General features: G+C 39.5%; 1 protein-coding gene across 5 annotated transcripts in view; it reads right to left on the bottom strand.

The window, feature by feature from the left end:
• Positions 1-11,475: 11,475 nt before the first annotated feature.
• The window catches only part of CUNH14orf39 (chromosome unknown C14orf39 homolog), a 36,214-nt gene continuing 27,522 nt past the window's right edge, over positions 11,476-20,167 (bottom strand). For 4 of the 5 annotated variants that reach the window (XM_068149178.1, XM_068149180.1, XM_068149179.1 and 1 more), the window contains 7 exons: positions 19,001-19,086; positions 18,843-18,907; positions 17,133-17,203; positions 15,664-15,803; positions 14,711-14,846; positions 13,204-13,261; positions 11,476-12,065 (listed from right to left, as the gene is read on the bottom strand). In XM_068149178.1, the coding sequence (XP_068005279.1) occupies positions 11,863-12,065; positions 13,204-13,261; positions 14,711-14,846; positions 15,664-15,803; positions 17,133-17,203; positions 18,843-18,907; positions 19,001-19,086 (759 nt within the window). In that variant the 3' untranslated portion in view covers positions 11,476-11,862. The remainder of the gene's footprint in view (positions 12,066-13,203; positions 13,262-14,710; positions 14,847-15,663; positions 15,804-17,132; positions 17,204-18,842; positions 18,908-19,000; positions 19,087-20,167) is intronic. The other variant, XM_068149183.1, reaches the window with a different exon arrangement.

The raw sequence follows: 20,167 nt of genomic DNA, 5'->3' as shown, positions 1-20,167 counted from the left end.
CTCCAGAGTTCTTCAGCTTAGAGTCAGTTTGAACAATCTTTGTAGACAGCACTGCAATGGGGCCAGTATTAATCATGGGGAAAGATGTTTTCAGATGAGACCTTCAAAGGATATGTGCACAGGCATTCACAAAATCACTCCCTGATGCTAGACACAGGAATCAATTTTGCAAACTGCATGCTCAGCCTTTGTGAAGGAGTGCAAGAAGCTGCTGATGTATGAAAAGAGGGAACAGGAACAGAAGGAGGCAAAGTCAAAGAGACAGGCTGGGCACATCAGCAGAGAAGCATGGTGGTGTTGTATGGGTCTGTTTTCACTGGGAATCCTGGGATGAGCCATGCTTATGTACTACTAAGATCACAATTCAGCTTTATTGGAATCACGACTACATTTTCAGAGACAAAAACCTTTGTGTAAGAGGCACTCAGCTCACTCCCAGTAAGATTCATCATGCCCTGTTCAACTTGCAGTCTAAACAGAGGAGACACCAGCATGACTGAAGCAGAGACAAACTAACCAACAGTTAGCTTTGCCCCCACTTTTTCAGTCTACTAAAAGACACTTTCTCTTCTTACAGACCTTGTAGCACATAAAGATAATACTGACAATGATAAAGCCATTATTAACATGTTACTTTTTACCCATTGAGAGGATGCAAGGAGACTAGTGATTGGTCCAGTGACAGACCCAGCTCTCCAGAGGCTAGATGCAACAAATAAATGTGGAGCTTGGCTACTGACCTTAATAAAACAGGCCTGGCCCCAGAAAAGGTGGCAGCATTTATAGTTGTTCTCATTAGAAATTTCTTTAATGGCATTAACACACAGGATGGCAGTGCCTTTCCATTCACTCAGCAGTTTATTTAGACCCTGCACTAGCACCACACCTGCCTATATCCACACGTGCTTCAGGAAGCAAGCAGCTTAGAACAGAAGCATGTGTGGAACACGGACTGTGTTGCTGCTTGTTGGAGTGCACAGGTGTCTGCTTCCACATACTCAGCTTATGAAGACAATGCTCTTGCTGATCACGAACACATGAACAGCCCGATCTACCAGCCATAGAGCATGAGTGGTACTTATACCATGCTGTAAATACTGGCAAGGGGAACAAAGATGAAAAGCAGCATGTGCTTTGGCCTTGCTCTGTTTTCCAAAGCTCAGAGAAAGTATTGGTGAACTCAGACAGAGCTAACACTTGGCTTCTTATTAAACAAACTCATCAGACAGAACAGCTCTATCATATGATAAATGTTGCCACTTCTGGATAACTATCAACAAACTCATTTGTAGAAATCAGCTGGTAGCTGTAGCTGTCTCAAGGAAACAGAGAAGGAAATGAGCTCTGAGTTCAGGAGGTTGGCTCTCTCCATCCAAAAATCTCACCCCAGTGATGCTCTGAGTGTTCTTACTTTCCTGACAGTATACCCAAGAAGCTGACCAGACCCAAGTCATATTCTCACAGCACACAGGTAGCTCAGATGCAGAAATCAATTTTAGCAGAGGCTGTCAGGCTGGAGCAGTGCCTGGATTAAGTGCAGCCCACTTCACAAATAAAGAGTGACCACTTTGGCATGCTCAGGTCAGCACTGCAAAACAAGGAGGCACGTTGTAAGCAAACACCAGATGACAAAATACTTTATGCCATGGTCAAATCAGGCCAGAGTGGCAGCATTGAGTGCCAGCACTGGCACTTTGTACAGCGCGGGAGTTACGTAAGTGGGAGCACACAGAGCCCTCTGAGGCATTTCTGCACCAGGATTTCCACATTTCATTGTTACTGCCCATCCCAGCAATGGTTTTACTAGCTATGTCTTTACTTCAGCGTCTCCTCAGATCACTGCCCATTTAAGTTGATGTAATCAGCTATTGAGGGTCTGACAAAAAGCTATAGAAGCAGTTAAGAAGCAGAGGTCCCTGCCTAGCAGTAGTTGGCCACATCCTCAGAGTAGTGCCCAGTGCTCACTGGAGCCAGTGCACAGCAGGGAGGAGACACTGAGGAGATAAAACATTTGGGTCAAAGAAAAGCAAGTCAGCCAGAATTAACAGGACCCATTTGAGAATCTTTTCCCACCCAGTATTGCTTCTTCACGCTTCATGATCCTGTTCTTTTTCTGATATCCTGCTTCTTGCTTATTTTCTGTTTTCCTGCTTGTCCCTCCCTGCTTCAACCTCTGTTTGAATGCCCTCCCTTTTACTTTGTAAGATTCTGTCATTCTGCTCCAGATCTTATGAGACAGACACAGTAACTAACATTGCATGTGGCCAAGTGACACTCTGTGTCTTGAGAGATCACCACCCCTCAGACTGAAAGTGGCATAAGTGAGTTTAATGAATCATATCTACTTCCCTAAATTTTATTTTCCCTCACAATGGAAAGAAAAAACTAAATTAGTGGCCTGGAACAGTGTCCGAAGCCTGCCTGGAAGCAGGTCTGCTCTGGCTTCGGTCCCATGGTTCTAGGACAGCGGCATATGACCCAGTGTTTTCCACAGTAAGCTGTGCACATCTGTGACACTTTGTGTATAATGTAGTGCAAAAACAATTGCCAGGGATTAAGGTTTTGTTTCTGCTCCTACTAATAAATGCTAAAATCCGCATTGACTGCTGAAACAAAATCAGGCCTTACATGACTCACCCTTGACATTTGTAAGAGTCTTCCTGAAAACAAGACACTTTTGATGCAATGCACAGCGCCATATGGACACCCTTCATTTCACCTCCCACAACAGCTGCCAGAAGCTGTAATGCTGTCTGTAGTAGTGGCAATAAAGATAACCTTCACAGAGACAGTATTTATTGTAGGAAAAATAAGGCCAGCTTCCCAGGCCACTTCCCTGCCTGCTGAGTGCAGAATCTTTATGCTGAACCAGTGCTGCACTGTGGTGATGTAATGAAACATGCTAAATGCTGGGCTGTGCACACTTGAGCTGCAGATCTACCTTACTCTGTTTGAATGCAGCTCTGAAAGCACTGGAGCATGCAGACGTTGTAGCTATAGTCTCATCACAATTTGGGGGTAAGAAGGAATAATTATGTTGCATCTCTGGCACTAATTAACAGCCTGACTTATCTTCCCCCATGACTTTCTCCTCCTTGTTATTTGCCTCGCTTTCCCTCATCAGATTTGCTCTTTCTAGACTGACAGGCACTCGAAAGGACATTCAACACTTTGAAAGCTGCTTTTTTTCAGAATTTATAAATTTCTCCCAGCTTAAGTTCTTGATGACAACTCTGCTCAGAGCACAGCTTGTCATGCACCGTTTGAATCTGTTGCATGACACCTTCTCAAGTCATTCTAACAAAACGTGGCTGGCGAGAGGAATTTTGTTTTATTTCCAACTATCACATTTTCCAAAAGCCTAGTGTTAAGGTTTCTTCCCCTCTGAAATGCTATGAAACTAGAGAGAACTGTTTATTTTTTATTATTTCAGGTGATATTTTCTTCTTAATGTGTGCTGTAGGTTTGAGGGAGCAGGCTGACTGGTACTGAGAAGAGCTAAGCACCCTTAATTCACATCGGCTTCCCTGGAAACCAAAGGTGTTCAACAGTTGTGGGAAGCACTTGGTGTTTTATCATGCAGCCCATCATTGTCTGCCCAGTCTTTTTAAATTGGCAAGGGCTGAAGGCTTGGACTCTCTCTCACTAAAATAATGAGGCCCTAAATGAAGTTGTAGCCTGCGGGCACTCCTATAATGTGAATGGTAATTGCTAGGTAAGTCTCCCATCTATAACTACAAAGTAATTCAGACACATGGATGCTTTCACTGATGGAGGGAGGGTTGCTCCCAAATCAGACTTTGGAGTTCTTACCACAGCAAATTTTCCCAACTAGGAATGTTTATGCAGTTTATTCAGTTGTCACATAAACTGAGCAAGAAAATCGAGCTATTTTTTTTACTTAGGAGTAACTGCTTACATAAAGCTCAGTTTTATGAGTTCACTTATTACACAGTTCCTGAACATTCATGCATATTTATCACAAAGATTTAGCAGTGATAATTGTTTTGCCAGCTCCATAGCCACATTGGTTGTACTTCATAAATCCACACACCTACACTGCAATTACACTACAATGCAGCTGTGTCTTTTGGTACTTACCATGTAGTCTTACGAGTGAAGAATTAATTTTTTCTTCAACATTTAGATTTTGCTGGGGTTTTGGCTTTGGTTTTTTTCAATATCCTGCTACATTCATTAAACTGTATTCACATTACAATCCTCAGTGACAGAACTTTGTAATTTACAAGGACTAGATTCAGCTGGGGAAATGTAACACATAGTAAATGTTACGTGTGCAGATCATTAGGTTACAGAACTACAACAGTGTTAGAGTCACTGTCCTGTAACACATGACAGAACCAGCTAACGGGAACACATTCACTCTGATAAAACCTTCCACTCAGGAACTTGCAGAGGTCTAACTATTTTCAAACCCCTGAAAGCTTTCACGAGATATGCTCAGCATAGGACTATTATTTTCCCTGCTTCATTACAGAAGAAAAATCCCTGTTCTTTGGAGTTGTGCTGCACAACTTAACAAGTACCAAGATTTTTACCAAGTCTGAACATAAGTACATGAGAAATAATCCTGTGGAATTAACTTTATGAAAGTGGAGAGATGCATTGCTGCTCCTATCTTCATTTTTTTTAATTTACAAAGACAATATAGCAGCTGTCAGTCCAGATATGATGATAATAACAGATAACTTAACCATTTCTGAAGCTTTGGAAGAAATCACTAAGCCAGCAGCACTGCCTTGTCAAAAACATCACTGTAACTGACAACGTAACCCACGAAAGACAGAAAACAGAAATTTGAATCATTGTTTTACTTTATGCCAATACTTGCAGATGACGAAAGCACTCTGCCCAGCCTCTGACAATCTACTTTATTCCAGCACTGTCAGCACAGATAAAACTCCACAGAAGGAACTGAAATACACAGTGTATCCACCAGAGTACCTTTCTTGGTTTTTCTATTTGTGATGTGAAATGTTCTATGTTAAAAACACTGACACTTGCAGTACGTGAACAAAGCATCTCACACTGCTGCCAGCCCTATGCTGCTGTGAACATGACATTTCCATCCTGAAAAAGTCTTAGGCCTCACCCCTTTGCTTTTGCTGTAGATCACAGAGCCCAAGGTAATGCTAAAGCAATTTTGGTGGAACAGGAATTCTTCTGGTTAAGATCATTTGTGCCTTCCTCCTCCTCCAATCTAAGCAGGAGGATAAGAGCACATGGTATGGGTGGATCTTCCATACCCCAGCAAACCCCAGATATCATAACTACAGAAGCAGCAGGCAGACTTTAGGACAGCCCCACAGATGTTTTACCAATCTGTATCTCACTGTTCTGATACAGTGTTTCTAATTTCTCAGAAAAATAAACTCATATAGTCTATTGATACTACCACAAAAATCTCTTGCCTACCATCAATATTTTTAATTCTTTTACGTGGATGTGTAGCTGCTGGACTCTTGACAGCCAGAGAAACAAATGTCCTTTACGTACCCAGGTGGTCCAGCAGTTGAGGCAGTAGCAACAGTGTCAGAAGATCTGAACTAATACTTTCTTTTGGTCTTGCCTGTGGATCTGTGGGAAGACTGCAACTATCCAATGTCCTTCAAACAGTCTGACCCCAGCCTCACTCCCTTTTGATGTTACTGGAGACTGTGAGGTGTGCAGTGACTGTAATAATGTGTCAGTATCATCACCTAATTCCAATGCCACACAAGATGAGTAATCCAAGAATCCAAATGTCCTACTGATAAGCAACTGTATCTCAGGACAATTTAGAAGAATGATCAGGACAATTAATCTCTTCTGTCCATCAAATTATTGTCTTTTTTCACAATTCTTTAAACAATCATCACTATGTCTGACAATTTGAGTATAACTCTGTCTACAAGTGATAATACACTACATTATTTTCATATATGGCACCACACTCAGCTGATTCCAATTCTTAGTTATTACTGCACTAGGGACATAGTTTAGTGCTGACCCTTCGATACTGGATCAAAGGTTGGACTGGGTGATCTTTCAGGTCTCTTCCAAATGGATGTATTCTATGATTCTGTGATTACATCCATTTGTAATCAGCAAACAAGAATTACACATTTTTGCAGCAGCAACCTCAACCCCTGCAAAACCTCATCATGTGGAGCCACTTTCATGGTTCTTAGGTCTAATGAAGTAAGGCAAAGCAGAAGAATCTCTCCCAACAATTTCTGCAGTGATCTAGTAATCAGAATGCTTCCCCTTCACTAACAATGAAGCTGTCTGGTTTTTTGAAACCTGGTAAGAGCACAATCCAAGGTAAAGTGGAAGTTTACATGAAATCAATACCTACTTCAAGGAACCAGCTGCTTTGAAGTACTCTGGATGGATGACCAACATGAGTTTAAAAGCATCTCTGAAGTTCAGTGCTGGTTTCCACACAATCTGTGATTTGTATCTTTTCTATGAGAACTCTACTGCCCTTTGTCCTCTGATGAGGAGTCACAAGTATTAGTTCAAGATGGGAGAAAAAATAATCTGAGAAGCCAACTTCTGCATCACTCTTCTTACAACAAAACAGCGGTGTCAATGGGTTTGCAATGAGTACAGGTGATCAGGGCCTTAGTGTAGAACCTGACCCCTAAGATTGCACCGGTAATTACTAGCATATTTCTGAGAGCCTGTTCCAGTTGTGAGGGAAAAAAAGAAACAGGCAGCTGCATACAACAGCTCCTCCAACATTTGTAGTAGTGAGAGATATGACTGGTTAAGTGTTTAGGGTGAGATTCCTACGGCAAAACATCGCCTTCAAGTATGTATTATACCCAGCAATATTCGTCAACCGGTGTGCCAGGATTTGAAGTTGTGGTGCACACCAGACCTGCTTGGGTAACTGCTAGAGTGCCTCAAAGGCTAGGCACAGCCCTGAAATGAAATGGAGGATTTTTGTGGATAATTGTTAAGAAACATTTTTAGTCACTTCTGATACCCATACCTTCTGGACATGAGCCCTTTGCAGCCATGGCAGTGAGTGACATCACCAATCACAGCATCATGCATTTTGTGGAAATAGTAAAATTAGCCAAACATGTGCCTCAAGAAAAAGAAAAAAGCAGCAAGAGACCACACTTAGCTCAAGGCAGTCCTGCACCAGCAGGAGGGAGCAGTCAAGAACTGCAAGCTCCAAACTGAGTTTCAGTATGGACTGTCAAATACCAAGCTTCACAGAATGTCAGTTACCAAGCTTTCCACCAGTCACAACAGCTGGTTCCCCACTAGCAAGAACTTTTTATACTTAGCCTTAGATTTTCCCCAACCCAAGTCTCAAAATACTATGGAGAAAGTCCTCTGCCGCATGAAATCATTTTGGGGCTGCTTTGTGGATTGTGCTACAATCCAGAAAATAAGTTCGTGTTACCAAAGCACTTAACATTTTTCACCCAGGGAATCATAACAAAGTATTTGCCTTCTGTATATGTTTTAATATTCTGTTAACATGGAAATGTCTACCTTTTGATATCTTCTTTTATACTTTTTTGGCAGCATTTTATGATTTCAATACAAGCTACCTATGATTGTTGAATTGAAGTGATTCTACTGAAAATAAGAACTTCTAGAATGTAGCCATTGCGGGGGGGATGAAATTTACCTTTCCAAAGGTAATGTGTTGCAAGTGCTAAAAAGAGCATCATCTTCACATCAAATCAAGCAAAGTGCAGGACTCAAGAAACAACGTGCCAAGAGGCAATTTCTCAGCAAGATGTTAGCATCAGAACACAAAGTGATGTGTCTGGAAGCAAAACTGCTGAGCTGCAAACAACCTGGGTGTGAGTCAGAGAATATTAGGACAGTGCCTGTCCACCAGGACTATAGACTTGATTACATGTGACTTGTGTCAACTCTGGAGACATCAAGAGCAGAGCATAAAAGCAAGGCAACAGAGATATTTCTAAATGAGCCATTCAGCCTCTAAGGCAATGAATCTGGCAACAACTCAAGTTCCAAGAGAAAAAGTCAACATTCCAGATTTGTATTCCATGGTTATATCCTTCATTCACTTTTTTTATTTTTTCCAGGAAGAAGGTCACTGAAACATTAGTTTTTAAATCATTAAAAGGCACAATCACTTCCTTTTAAACTAGCCCATAACTTTGAAACCAGAATCCAATTGCCTGTTCAGGCTCATTAGCGTCTTTGGATCCTAATGACCCACTCAGTTGCAGTAAATGAAAAACTAATCCTTGTTTTATGCCATTGGCTGAAAAGGATTAGCCAACTCTTGCTACCCATGCAATCAGCCCTGCACTGGGGAGATTACTGCCATCTAATACTGTAAGACTACACATTCCAAGCTGTTACAATAAGTAGCACTTAAAGCTTATTTCCTTGAAATGCTTAAGTGTATTAATGCTATAGTGCAAGACTGTTTTCTTATGATGCAATGATTTTCCTGGCCCTGCCCCCAAAGTTTACAGTTACCCACACATATGCACTGATGCCCCTTTACTTCCATAATCAAGTTTTAGTTATGTTCATAATCATGGAATGAAAGAGGAAATAATTGGGTTTTTTCTTCTTTTTTTTTTTTTTTTTTTTTTTAGGGTCCAAACTGGGCAGGCAACCACATACAGAATTTCAGTGGGGCTCAGTGCAGTGATTTTATTGAATTGTGTGGGAAAGCTGCAATTCTGACTGTAAACAGCTGCAATTGAAACCAAGATTTCGATTTATTCAATATCTGGATGATATTTTTTGCACTCTACTATTAATTTTAGCAGGTATCTAGAAATAGAGCCACTGTTTGCATGTCCTCTAATCAACATTGTTTTTTGGTTATATCAACTTACATCACTGCAATTTTTCCAGCCCAGAATTCTGGTTGCCCTGGCTATATTACACACACGGTGACTGACCGGTGATATGAAGCCATAGTGTGATGTAATATACTTCCCCTCCCCACCTCCCCCAAGCATTCACACAGTGTTATCATTAAAAATCTAGTATGGTAAAGAACCAGTCTTAAAAATTCTCACATGCCACATTCATGCTTGAACACTGAACAGTTTTTCTGACATCAAAGTAAGGAACTCAGGTGGGTACATTAAGGATTATATATAATAAGAGAATGAAATTTGTCCTAAAGAATGTTATGCTGTAAGTATGTACTTTATATTGATAGACGTAGATTGAAGTTACAGAAGATGAATAATCTGCTTTTAACTGGAAACCTGATTTTTGGGTGGGAACAGTTTGAATAGTGTCTCATTTTCTATCACAGCTGGTGTGTGAAGCCATGGAACAGCATTACACTAAAACAAACGCCGTATCCCACAGCTGCTGGAAGTCATTCCATCAGTCTTTACCTCCCGATTTCTAGATTAATTTTTTTAGCATCAGACCAGCCCAGATGTTGCTTATTTGTTAGCCAGGCACTCCAGACTCTTTATAAGCATGTTTTGCATTTATGAATCAGTAAAATTAACAGTAACATAGTAGATGGGACTGCAGTTAAAATCTTACATCACCTTACAAGTTGTAACAACTCATTTTTTTTACACTGGAAGATCACTTTGCACAGAAAGGCAAATGTGGAGAAATGCTTTTGGTATTTTTTCTGATCAGAAAAATGACATCTCACATAGGTAATTTTGCTCTGGGAAAAAGAGCTGAGACATATGTGTCTTCCTCCTGCTAGCAGCAGGTAAGAGCACACAGTGTAACCATATTACTACTCCTGCTGCTGGATGTTACTGGTCTTTAGTTAACTTGCAGTCATGTGCCTAATACCTGATCCTGGTCTACTGAAGGTCACACTCAGCTCAAGTTAGCTTTCCACACCTATAACAGTGACAAAAGTTAAACTTACTGACTCTGCATTGAGGAACAAAGAACTAGAGTCAGCAATCCAGCAGCATAACTGATGTTGATTTTTTAGGCATAATGTCATGGGATAATTTTTAGGCAGAATTTGACAGATACTTATGAAAAATCTCCATGGATGTTTATAATCAGCTCATGCCCTTATATTTTGGAATAGTATCCCAAATACTGAGTAGTTGCCTCTTCTGGAGTAGCTCTCTCCTTTATGTTATAATCAGCCTATCCAGTTTGTGTAAGTAGACATCCAGCAAGACCCAGAACAACGGTGTCTCCCACTTCAGCCAGCAACCTTGACTTCCAGAATGTAATGTCAGAGATATGGATGGCAGAATTCATTAGCAGACAGGAAAGCAAGCTTCAGTTGTGGAGTAATAGAGCTAACAAAATCGTACTTTTCAGCTTTCTAAATGATCTCAGAATATCTGTCAGTAGTGTACCCTATAATGCTACCCCCAAATAGCACAGAAATTCTCTCAAACTCACCTGTTAAGTCATGGTTTTTTTTTCAGATTGTGAGTTATTCAGCAGATTAGAAAATCTGTTTACAATAGACTAACAAGGAAACTTGTGTTTGGGGAGCATAAAGTCCACCAAATCCATACGTCTTCCTTCCTGTTAAGCAGGATCTCAGCAGCACTGCACCAAAATTTCCTGAATCCCTCTCCAGTAAAAAATACTTTCACAATCTCTAGGCACAAGTACTGAAGCTGAGCTGCACAAAAGTAGTCCTAAGACATTTAGCAGTTTGTCTGAAAAGAAGTGGTGACATAGATAACCAAGTTTTTGGTCTTTTAGGGCTTTGCAGTTCAGCAGAGGGAGGATGACCCTACTCCTCTTTGGACTTTGTTGACACTGTCGGCAGACTGTGCAGACTATCCTGGTAGAATGCTTTTTGTCAACTTGTTCCCTTAGTCCATGCGCCCTTCTGACTAGATTGTGCATTTGCAATACCTTCTCTGAAGTCTGCTGAATGGTGTGCTCTCGCCATTAATTGCTTTGTTCCCATTTCACATCTTGCTTGCCTGCTCACAGGCATGCTTTTTATGTCATAGTACCTAAGAAACTCAATTTCCCTTACACGTTTATAAGGAGTTTCAAAAATCATTAATCTACATTTCACACGTAACAAAAAAAACCCCAAACCTCCAAAGTGATCTGGTATTTTCTTCAAAACCCATAAATGTGAAACTGCTGTTTCTAAAGATCCTTATAGGAGGGACTCACAGGGCACTGTGCTGTGGTGGCTCAGAACAGTTAGCATTCCTTGATGAGTAACCCTGATACTTTCTTCACAACCAACCATTCTACAAGGTAAACTGTTTGTGGAGAACCTGTGGATATACTTGTTGTACTGACCACTGTTAGTTTCTGGGCACTGTCCGCTTTTGTGCCTTTTTATGGAAGATACCAGATCAATGGGAATGAACAGAAGTTGAAATGTTAAGTATTGTAACTCTAATATTGTTTCACTTCAGATATTAATACCTACAAAATGTTACATAAAATTCACAAAAATGTTTGTTTCAAACATTTGATAAATATTTTGTGTGCAACAGCTAATTAATTTAAGAACATTGTCATTAACTCAAATTCAGCTTTAACTCCTACAGTAAGCTGTCACTCTTACTAACACAAGTTTATTTTATATCAAAAGGCTGAAAGCACTCATCTAGAAGTTTAGAAGCTCTCACAGATATTTAATTAATTCAACACACTACCACAAGATTCTCATAAGTGTCAATTTAACAACAGTCTATTCTAACATTTTATCAAAACAACATATTTAGAAAACAAGGAAGAAAAATTAAAGGTGCACCTCAAAGCACATATGCCTGATGAACATACTCGTGCTCTTGCAGCAATTGCAGTAACATATTCTTACAAGCAATGAAAGAAGATGAAATGCTTTAACTAAAGAAATTGAAAACATTTGTCAAGGCTAAGCAGGAAAAGAATGTAAAAGGAAGTCAAAGGTATTCAAAAGAATGTAAATGGTTTTGTATTTTGTAAGGAAGAATGAAAACCTTTCACAGAAGGGGACTCTGATGATCTCTGATCCTGTCCAAATGCAAATGGAAAACTAAAGTCATCTTTTCCATCTCCGAATGCATGAGAAGTCGGTCCCGAGGGGAAGGGAAAGGCAAATGCATCCTCACTTTCTGATTTCCCAAACAGGCTTCCTGTATGAAAACATATTAATAATTAGATTAACTCTTACTGAACGAATGCTGCATACAGTATAATGTGCTTCCTTAATAACATTGTACTTCTGCTGAATGTCAGCCTCTGCTGTGTGTTTACTAGAAATGGTACTTACTTCCAGGACAGCATTACTAGAATCTACATAGAATGAAGTGTGAAGTACTTGAAGGACTTGGAAAAACAAAACACTTCTGCATAAGGTACTGGGTGAAATATTTTGAATACCAAGCAACAGAGGTATTTGTAAACTGATAGATGTTTGTCGATCCTTTCTCTAGAGAATAATGCAATCAAGCACTGAAATTTTTGCAGAAACAGAGGTACAGACAGGAGAACACCTGCATTTTGTATTTAGTAACACAAAATTCACCCTCTTTTCGTTATAATAGTTACATAGATGCATACAACCCCACATTCATGCACTTAAAAAAAAAAAAAGCTTTCCACTTGCAGCACCTCCACAAAAAAAAAGGTAGATTACAATTCCTTCCAGAAAGGTGTGTGACCAAGAGTAAGTTTTGATCCACATGATACCAGGAAAAATTAGCCTTTCATCACACAGATTGCCTATGTGTGCGGCTCACTCAGCATGAGTGGAAGATCCTGTTTAAGTCTGATTCTCCTCTCTCACACTTGTGCTCTGAGAGGAACATAATTATTTTCATTTTAGCTGAGAGAAGGAAAAAAATCCGCACATGTATTCTTTCCAACACCAAGCAGATAGCCTTAAGTTAAAAAGTAGTATTTACCAAGTATTACAGCTTTTTACATTAAAAAAAAACACTGTTCTTCTCATCAGTGAAAAAGCTTTGACACTTCATTTTTCATCCTTGCAGCTCCTTTTAGTCTGCTTCAAGCCAACCTAACCCTATCCCACTCTTTCTTTCCTTCTCATACCTCTTATTTCAAGATATCTCATATATTTGAAGTCAGACATGCTAAGTAAGATTTAAGTTAGTCAAAACAGAAATTAACTCAATAAGCCTCTGAACTACAGTATCACAGCTGAACATCCACCAAAGGTGCCTTGTTAAGCAGGATCACAAGCTTGTCAGTCACACAAGCACAAGCAGAACACAGCTGGTATACACAAGTACATCTGACTTTCAGACTTACCAATATCTTTCTGTGGAGACAGAGGGTTCAAATTGCTCACAGGATAACCTTCCTCTATCTGAAATGTAAAACAGTCATTTTGTTTAACAAATAAGCAAGACAAAAGACAAGCTCTAGCACTGATATGTAATAAGGTACTCCACTTTTGGTGAGAAGGACACTGTTCTAATGAATGTTAGTACTCTTCACAAAGTCTGCATTTAAATGTATACATCAGACCCTAAAATTGCAAGGTAAATTCTTCAGTGAGACAGGTTTCCTGATATTTGCTTACATTTGCAAACACACAGCTTTCATTCCTCTGGAAAAAAAAGAAACAGATTAAGTATAGACCAAAATCTGCTCTGTTTTGCTGCTGGTTTTTCAAATGAAAAGTTTCAACATTATTTTATTTTGTGATATTTTAGAAAACCTCTAGGCAACAACATAATTACTGCCTAATGAGTCAGAAAGAGTAGGAGAATAACCCCTCAGCAGTCTTGAAAAGAGTTCTTAGGCTAGATTTATAATAGATACTTAAATCCTTCAAAACTCCCATCTCAGAATCTCACATGACTGCTACAGGCTGGTAAATTTCTGCCAGTGACCAGGCACAAGATACAGTGGGTTTCACAACACTGGGTGACTTGATACCTCCTTCCTAAACAATTCACAGAGTACTTACCAGGGTATTCCTGCCTACAAAGAGTGGATGCTAGGAGCTGTCAATGACATGTATCTTGCTAACACAAAATAAAATGGTGTTTGCCCTGTTCCTTCCTGCAGCTTTTATCTAGCAAAATCAAGACTGAGCATAACCACTAAAATAAGAGATACCTGCATAATGGGGTTGAATCTGCATTGCTAGCAATGACACCTAACCACTGTGCTATATACTGATACACATCCTCAGAACCCAGTTATCTAGCCCAGTGAAAATTACTCTAGAACGCTGAAGCTGAGAAACCTGCAAAGGAAAATAAAAACCTGGATTCCACTCTCTGCTCCAATCAGTTTCCTACATTTCTCCCCACATTTAAGTATATCTAATCCACATTTGCTCTTCAATATCCCTAACAGATAATCTTTTCTTCCTTTCCTCAGTGTTCTGCATTTTGTGAAAAATGGAGGGGGGAATAACAATTTAAGTACCTGATCTCTACTTCAGCAATACAAAAGCACACAAGATAGGTGTATGAGTTCTGAGTTCTGTCAGGGTACCTAAAGTTCTGGGTTGCAATGCTGAATCAGAAGCCTTTTTGTGAATCTAGTTACCTATATATTTGCTCAAGATCCGATTTTGCCTTTATTGGAAAGTATCATACTTAATCAGAAATCTTCACAGTGAGACTGCCAGGAAAGGAGATAAGCATTTGCAAAGGATGTCAAATATAAAATTAAGCAAGCTAGTAAAAAAATTATTTGCCACAAAGATAATCAAGCTGAAAAACCTCATCCATTGTCAATGCTGTTTTCTTATCATATTTTGCATTCTGGAAATTTAATACCACCAAGTGTTCATTTTTACCTCATCAGATGAATTTTCTGCTCCAAACAGAGAGGAATCAAATAAATTAAAGCCAGGTGACTTCTGGGAGAAGTTCATGAGAGAAAAGAAGGCAGGAGATTTTGATGTTCCTTCTTCACAACCTAAATTGTGAATACTGTAAAAACAGAAAGGAAGAAACTACACTAAGATTTTTTAAAAGTAGCATAGATGGATCTTTTGTGTTCTATTTTTTCTTGTGTTGTCACTCTCCTAGATTCCCATAGTTTCTGACAATAATTTCTTCTTCCAATATAAAGCTGCTAACGCAAGTAGTTAAAGAAAAATGAGGTAGTGTTACTATTAATTCCTTACCCTTTTACCAAAAAGAGTCTTTAAAGATAGAAATGTTACTGAAGGAAAAGACAACAGTTGCAGCTGAGGAGCTACAGAATACAGAACTAACCAGGTTGGAAAAGATCTTTGAGATCATGAAGTCCAACCTATCACCCAACACCATCTAATCAACTAAACCATGGCACTAAGTGCCTCATCCAGTCTCTTTTTAAACACTTCCAGTGACAGTGACTCCACCACCTCCCCAGGCAGCCCATTCCAATGGCCAACCACTCCTTCTGTGAAGAATTTCTTCCTAACATCCAGCCCAAACCTCCACTGGTGCAGCTTGAGACTGTGTTCTCTTGTTCTGTCACAGGTTGCCTGGGAGAAGAGACCAACCCCCACCTGGCTACAACCTCCTTTCAGGCAGTTGTAGACGGCAATAAGGCCTCCTCTGAGCCCAGTGTCTCCTATTTCTAAGCAGTGTCCCTCTTTGAAAACAACTCCAAGTAGAAGTGATGCATAAGAAGAAAATCTTATAAATTATCTAGTGTTAAGTCAGAAATAAAAAATTCAGAAGAGCTTTCTAGAGAAGTTTTTCTACAGTACAATAACAATCAATACAAGTTTGCTCAAAATCAAAGCTGAAGACATACAAGTCAAATGGAGGTGTTTTAGAAAACTGAGGTTCCTTCCCCTTTGACACAGGTGTTTTAGGTGGCCTCAAGAAATGTTCTGCACTTTCTTCTGCTGTGTCCGAATTATCCTCATTTGACTTCAAACATGTGTGTATGTCCTAATGAAAAGAAACAGACAATAGTGTTTATGGCATATAATATATCATTAGTCCATTTGCCTATAAATATGTTCTACATCTGGTTTAGGGTCAGTTAATTTTATTCTCATGAAAAATAGAAAGGTTCTAATAAAATGCTTACAGTGATGTATTTACCATACTTAAATCTGTAACCTTACCTAATCTTAAATGGACATTTTGTGAATGAAACTATATATGAAAGTTTTAATTAAAAAAAATAATTAAAAAAAAAAAAACAAACCTCTCAAACTGACTGAAAACACTCATTTGCTCTAAAACAAGTCTTAGGATAATGCTTAAAGTCACACTGGAATCCTTTTCATATGCCCCAGTGAAATAAAGAAACATCACCATCAGAATATATTTCAGCTGACTGAGGTATTTCCTCTTCCTCAGAAAATGATAAATGACAACTTGGATTCTGTTGATTTCCATCAGACTCAGCATTTCTTCTCTGCTGGCATCAGCCTGTGGTGAGCCATGGAGAAGATGAGGCATATACCAAAGGTTTTTTTGTATATTGGTTTTGGCTGAGAGTTCATGGCTCATATGCGGCTTTATTTTGAAGTTGTGGTAAGAGCAGCATTAATAACATGGAGGTGCTCCAGTTGTTGCTGAAGGGTGCTCACACAATGTCAAAGAATTAGAAGAGAACTTCTCATGCTGCCCCACTGGTAAGTTGGTGGGGTACAAGTAGGTGGGAGGGGACATATCTGGGACAGTTGACCCCAACTGACCAAGGGGCTATTCCATACCATATGATATCATGTTCAGCAATAAAAGCTGCAGTAAAGAAGGGGGGAGGGAGGAGACTATTTGAGTTATGACATTTGTCTTCCCAAGTAACCACTACATGTGATGAAGTCCTACATTCCCAAAAAAGGCAAAACAACTGCTTGTAGAAGGATGTAGTGAATGAATTCCTTATTCTGTTTCACTGGTGTGCACAGTTTTTGCTATACCTGTTAAACTGTCTTCATTTCAATCCTCAAGTTTTTGCATCTTTACCCTTCTGATTCTCTTCCCTATCCCACACCTCTTTACACAAAATCCATGCTGCCCACAGGACAGTCATCCTAAATAGCCTGCTATTAAGATAGCATAAAAACCTCCAGAGCACTGACATGATCAAGAACAGCAATCACCATATTGATAATTAGAAGACACTAATTTGCTTCTCATCTCTTGGGTGCCTTATCATGACTCACTTTGCCAATTTCTGAGACTTCTTGCCAATAGATCCAAGAATATCAAGACACTGCAACTCTTCTAAATAAAATAATTACTTATAAGAAATTATTTCCTTACTTGAGGTATATATGAAGAATCCTTTGGTTGCTCTTCTGCTTCTTTATTAACACATTTGGCCTCTTGATCTGCTACACAAACAAGACACCAATGCATGTATTATAACAGCATTTTAAACAGATAAATCAAAATTACATTGAAAGAAAAGAATCTTTGAGAAAGGTTTACTAACTTGACATTGCTGTTGGTAAAGAAACGTTCTGTTTTCATAATAACCCACTTTGTGGCTATATCCATTGTGGTGGTTTAAGCCTTAACTGGGAGTTAAGAGCTCAGATGGGGGCAAAGCTGAGAATCTCTCCCCCACTCCCCCCTCCTCCCTCCCAACAGAGAGGGAAAAAAAAAAAAAGGAAGGAGCAAATCCACCAAACAATAATTTGGAGTCGGCTTGGAAGTAGAGAGGTAATGAGTTTTCTTTAAACAATATGTATATATAACAATAGCAGGTAAGGTTCACAGGGGCGAGGAACAAGGATGGATGTGAGGGGGGGGAAAGAAGAATAATACAAAAACAGTCTCTCTCTGAAGAGGCGCAGAGGCAGCAGGGGGAAGGATCAGGCCCGACCACATGGCAGAGGAGCAGGAAAAGCAGCCGCAGTAGCTCTCATCAAGGAGAGGTAGGAGCCAAAAGGAGACCTAATAGCTGCAATGCCCTGCTTTTTATACCCTAGCTGGGCAGGGAATGGGGAGTGGAACAGACTCAGCTTCCCAGGGGGAAAACGCCCTGCAGGAAGGGCAAAGCACTCGCAAGCCCTCCCCTCTTTGTTTTCAGAATGGGTGTTAACCAACAACATCCATACCCATTGTCTTGCCACTTATACACTATCCTTAAAACAATGCTCAGGCTGGTTTGGTGTGTTGTTCAAGCCTAGCTACTTTTCCCCAGGAGTGCTGTGTTTGTCTAATCTGACCATTGTCCTCTGAGAGTGCGACCACCAGAAACCAGGAGGAAACAATCCAAAAGGCCCACCCATATGACACAAATAGAGCATATTTTAGAGAACTGGGCGAAAGCCACAATGAGTCATGAGAAGTATCAGACTGTTGGTTTTCAGTGAAACATTTCAGGCACCGAGGGGTAAGGTCCTGTGTTTCAGGACACATAATTAGGATCTTAGTCATTAAAAAAATAGACTATATTTTTCTGGCATACATCTGAATTGGCACTACAATTAGAAAAAAATATTTAAACTGAAGCTCAGTGCCTTGTGATTTCAAAACAATAGGTTAATTTGTAACTCCTGGTTTGTTTCTGTAAGTATTCTGTATGTATTTCTCAAGCTAATTTTATTTTTTTAATAATCTTAACCTGATGAATTAAGATTCTAAAATTACTGAGATTTTTTAGCCCTTTTCTGTTCATTTTCTCGTGCCTTCTGGGAAGATTTTCAGACTGGATTTCATTTTACTCAAGTAATTTGAGACTACATGAGGCCGGATTTACAAGAGATGCTGAAAGGTTCCTCTCATTAGCAATGGTCCGTGCTGAATGAATCTCATACTATTGAGCAGTTCAGTCAATTAAACTAGGACACGGCCTGTCTGTTGTATTCTAAGTTTGAACTAAATAATCAAGGTGGAAAAGGAATACAAATGGTGGCCCACTTAATATCAGAATGAAAATCTGGCCCCTAGAATTTGTTATAATTATGTGATCTAGCATGCAATAACAGCACAACCTATCAAAAAAAATGAGAGTGGCACTTTTACCTATAACTGTATTTTCACTCCCAAACTGTTGACTGGAAGTCATCTGCTTTGGAGGAAGTACCAGTCTAAAAGACAAAAAATACTGTCTGTCTAAACATGGATTGTTTCCATAAACTTCAATCACAAGAATGCAAATTACTTTGTTAAATAAAAATTACCTGAATTGCATTTGGTTTTGCAAACTTGCTGTTGATGGAACAGGGGAAATTTGTGGATTACTCTTCCCTGCAGTTTCAATAACCATCTAAAACATAGCAAAAAATTCAAATGAGGCAGCATAAGAAATTGTCACTTCAACAATATCACTCAAATTTCTCCTTAGACTGTGCAAATCCATTCTTTTAAACACTCTTTAGAGACCAGGCGACAAACTCTTGTTTACTGTCTTTGCTTCACCTGCATTTTAACGGCATGATACCCAAAATCATTTCTGTATTTTTCTATAAAGTTGTATTCACAGCACTGATAACAAGAAGTGAATAATTAACTATTCTGTTACACAAATAGCATTACATAATTTACAAACTTCATCCAGGTTTTCTACTACTGCAGAGAGGCTGCTCCTGCTTGACAACACTGAAAGGGCTGGAGCCTGGCCTGTCTCCACCTCCAAAGGCCAAAGTTGAGTGTGTGCATTAGTGAAAGTCTCCTGGGTAGACTAAAACATGCAGAAAACATGGAAATAGCCTTGCCTCACAGATATTCATCAAAGCAGAAGCCTTAACTCTGTATTGTAGCACGCAGTTGTGCCATGAGGGCAGAGTAGCCGTAGGAATCTATGCCTCGGTTTAGATAACACATTATTTCACAGGGAGCTGCTAGTTTTACCTTGGTTTTAATTTGTAAAATATATCAAACCAAATTCAGTTCAGGGTGGGGGACAAAAGTGCTGGTTATGAAGAATCTGTGTGGCACTTCACTTCTGTAGTTTACAGCACACCGCAAGCACAGCAACCTTCTTTCTTCTAATCTTTTTGTATTTCCTGACTCTATCTTTTTCTCCATGTTGCCATCACTCTTAAAATTCCCTTGACTAATCTTGAAGTGCAATTCTCTATGTCCAACTTCCTCAGCCAGTCATAAATCAGAATTGCTTGAAATTTCTTCTGGTCTTGTTCTACTCAGTGTAGCCATTCCCTTCATGTTGCCTTATCTAATGAAAGCTGCTGCTTCTTCCACAGGCTCCACTTTAAGCTATTTAGCAATTCGCTCTCTTTGTCCTCTAGTTCTCTTGACATTCTTAAGTAAACAACAACTGATTCTGTTAACTTTTTACGTGATGATTTGTGTTGTTCTTTAAAATTTAGTTTTAAATAGATCCAATG

The sequence above is a fragment of the Melanerpes formicivorus genome, unplaced genomic scaffold (assembly GCF_026170545.1).
Source record: "Melanerpes formicivorus ecotype bairdi unplaced genomic scaffold, bMelFor1.0.p_v2 SCAF_17, whole genome shotgun sequence".
Classification (NCBI taxonomy): domain Eukaryota; kingdom Metazoa; phylum Chordata; class Aves; order Piciformes; family Picidae; genus Melanerpes; species Melanerpes formicivorus.
This window is presented reverse-complemented; position numbering and strand designations above follow the sequence as displayed.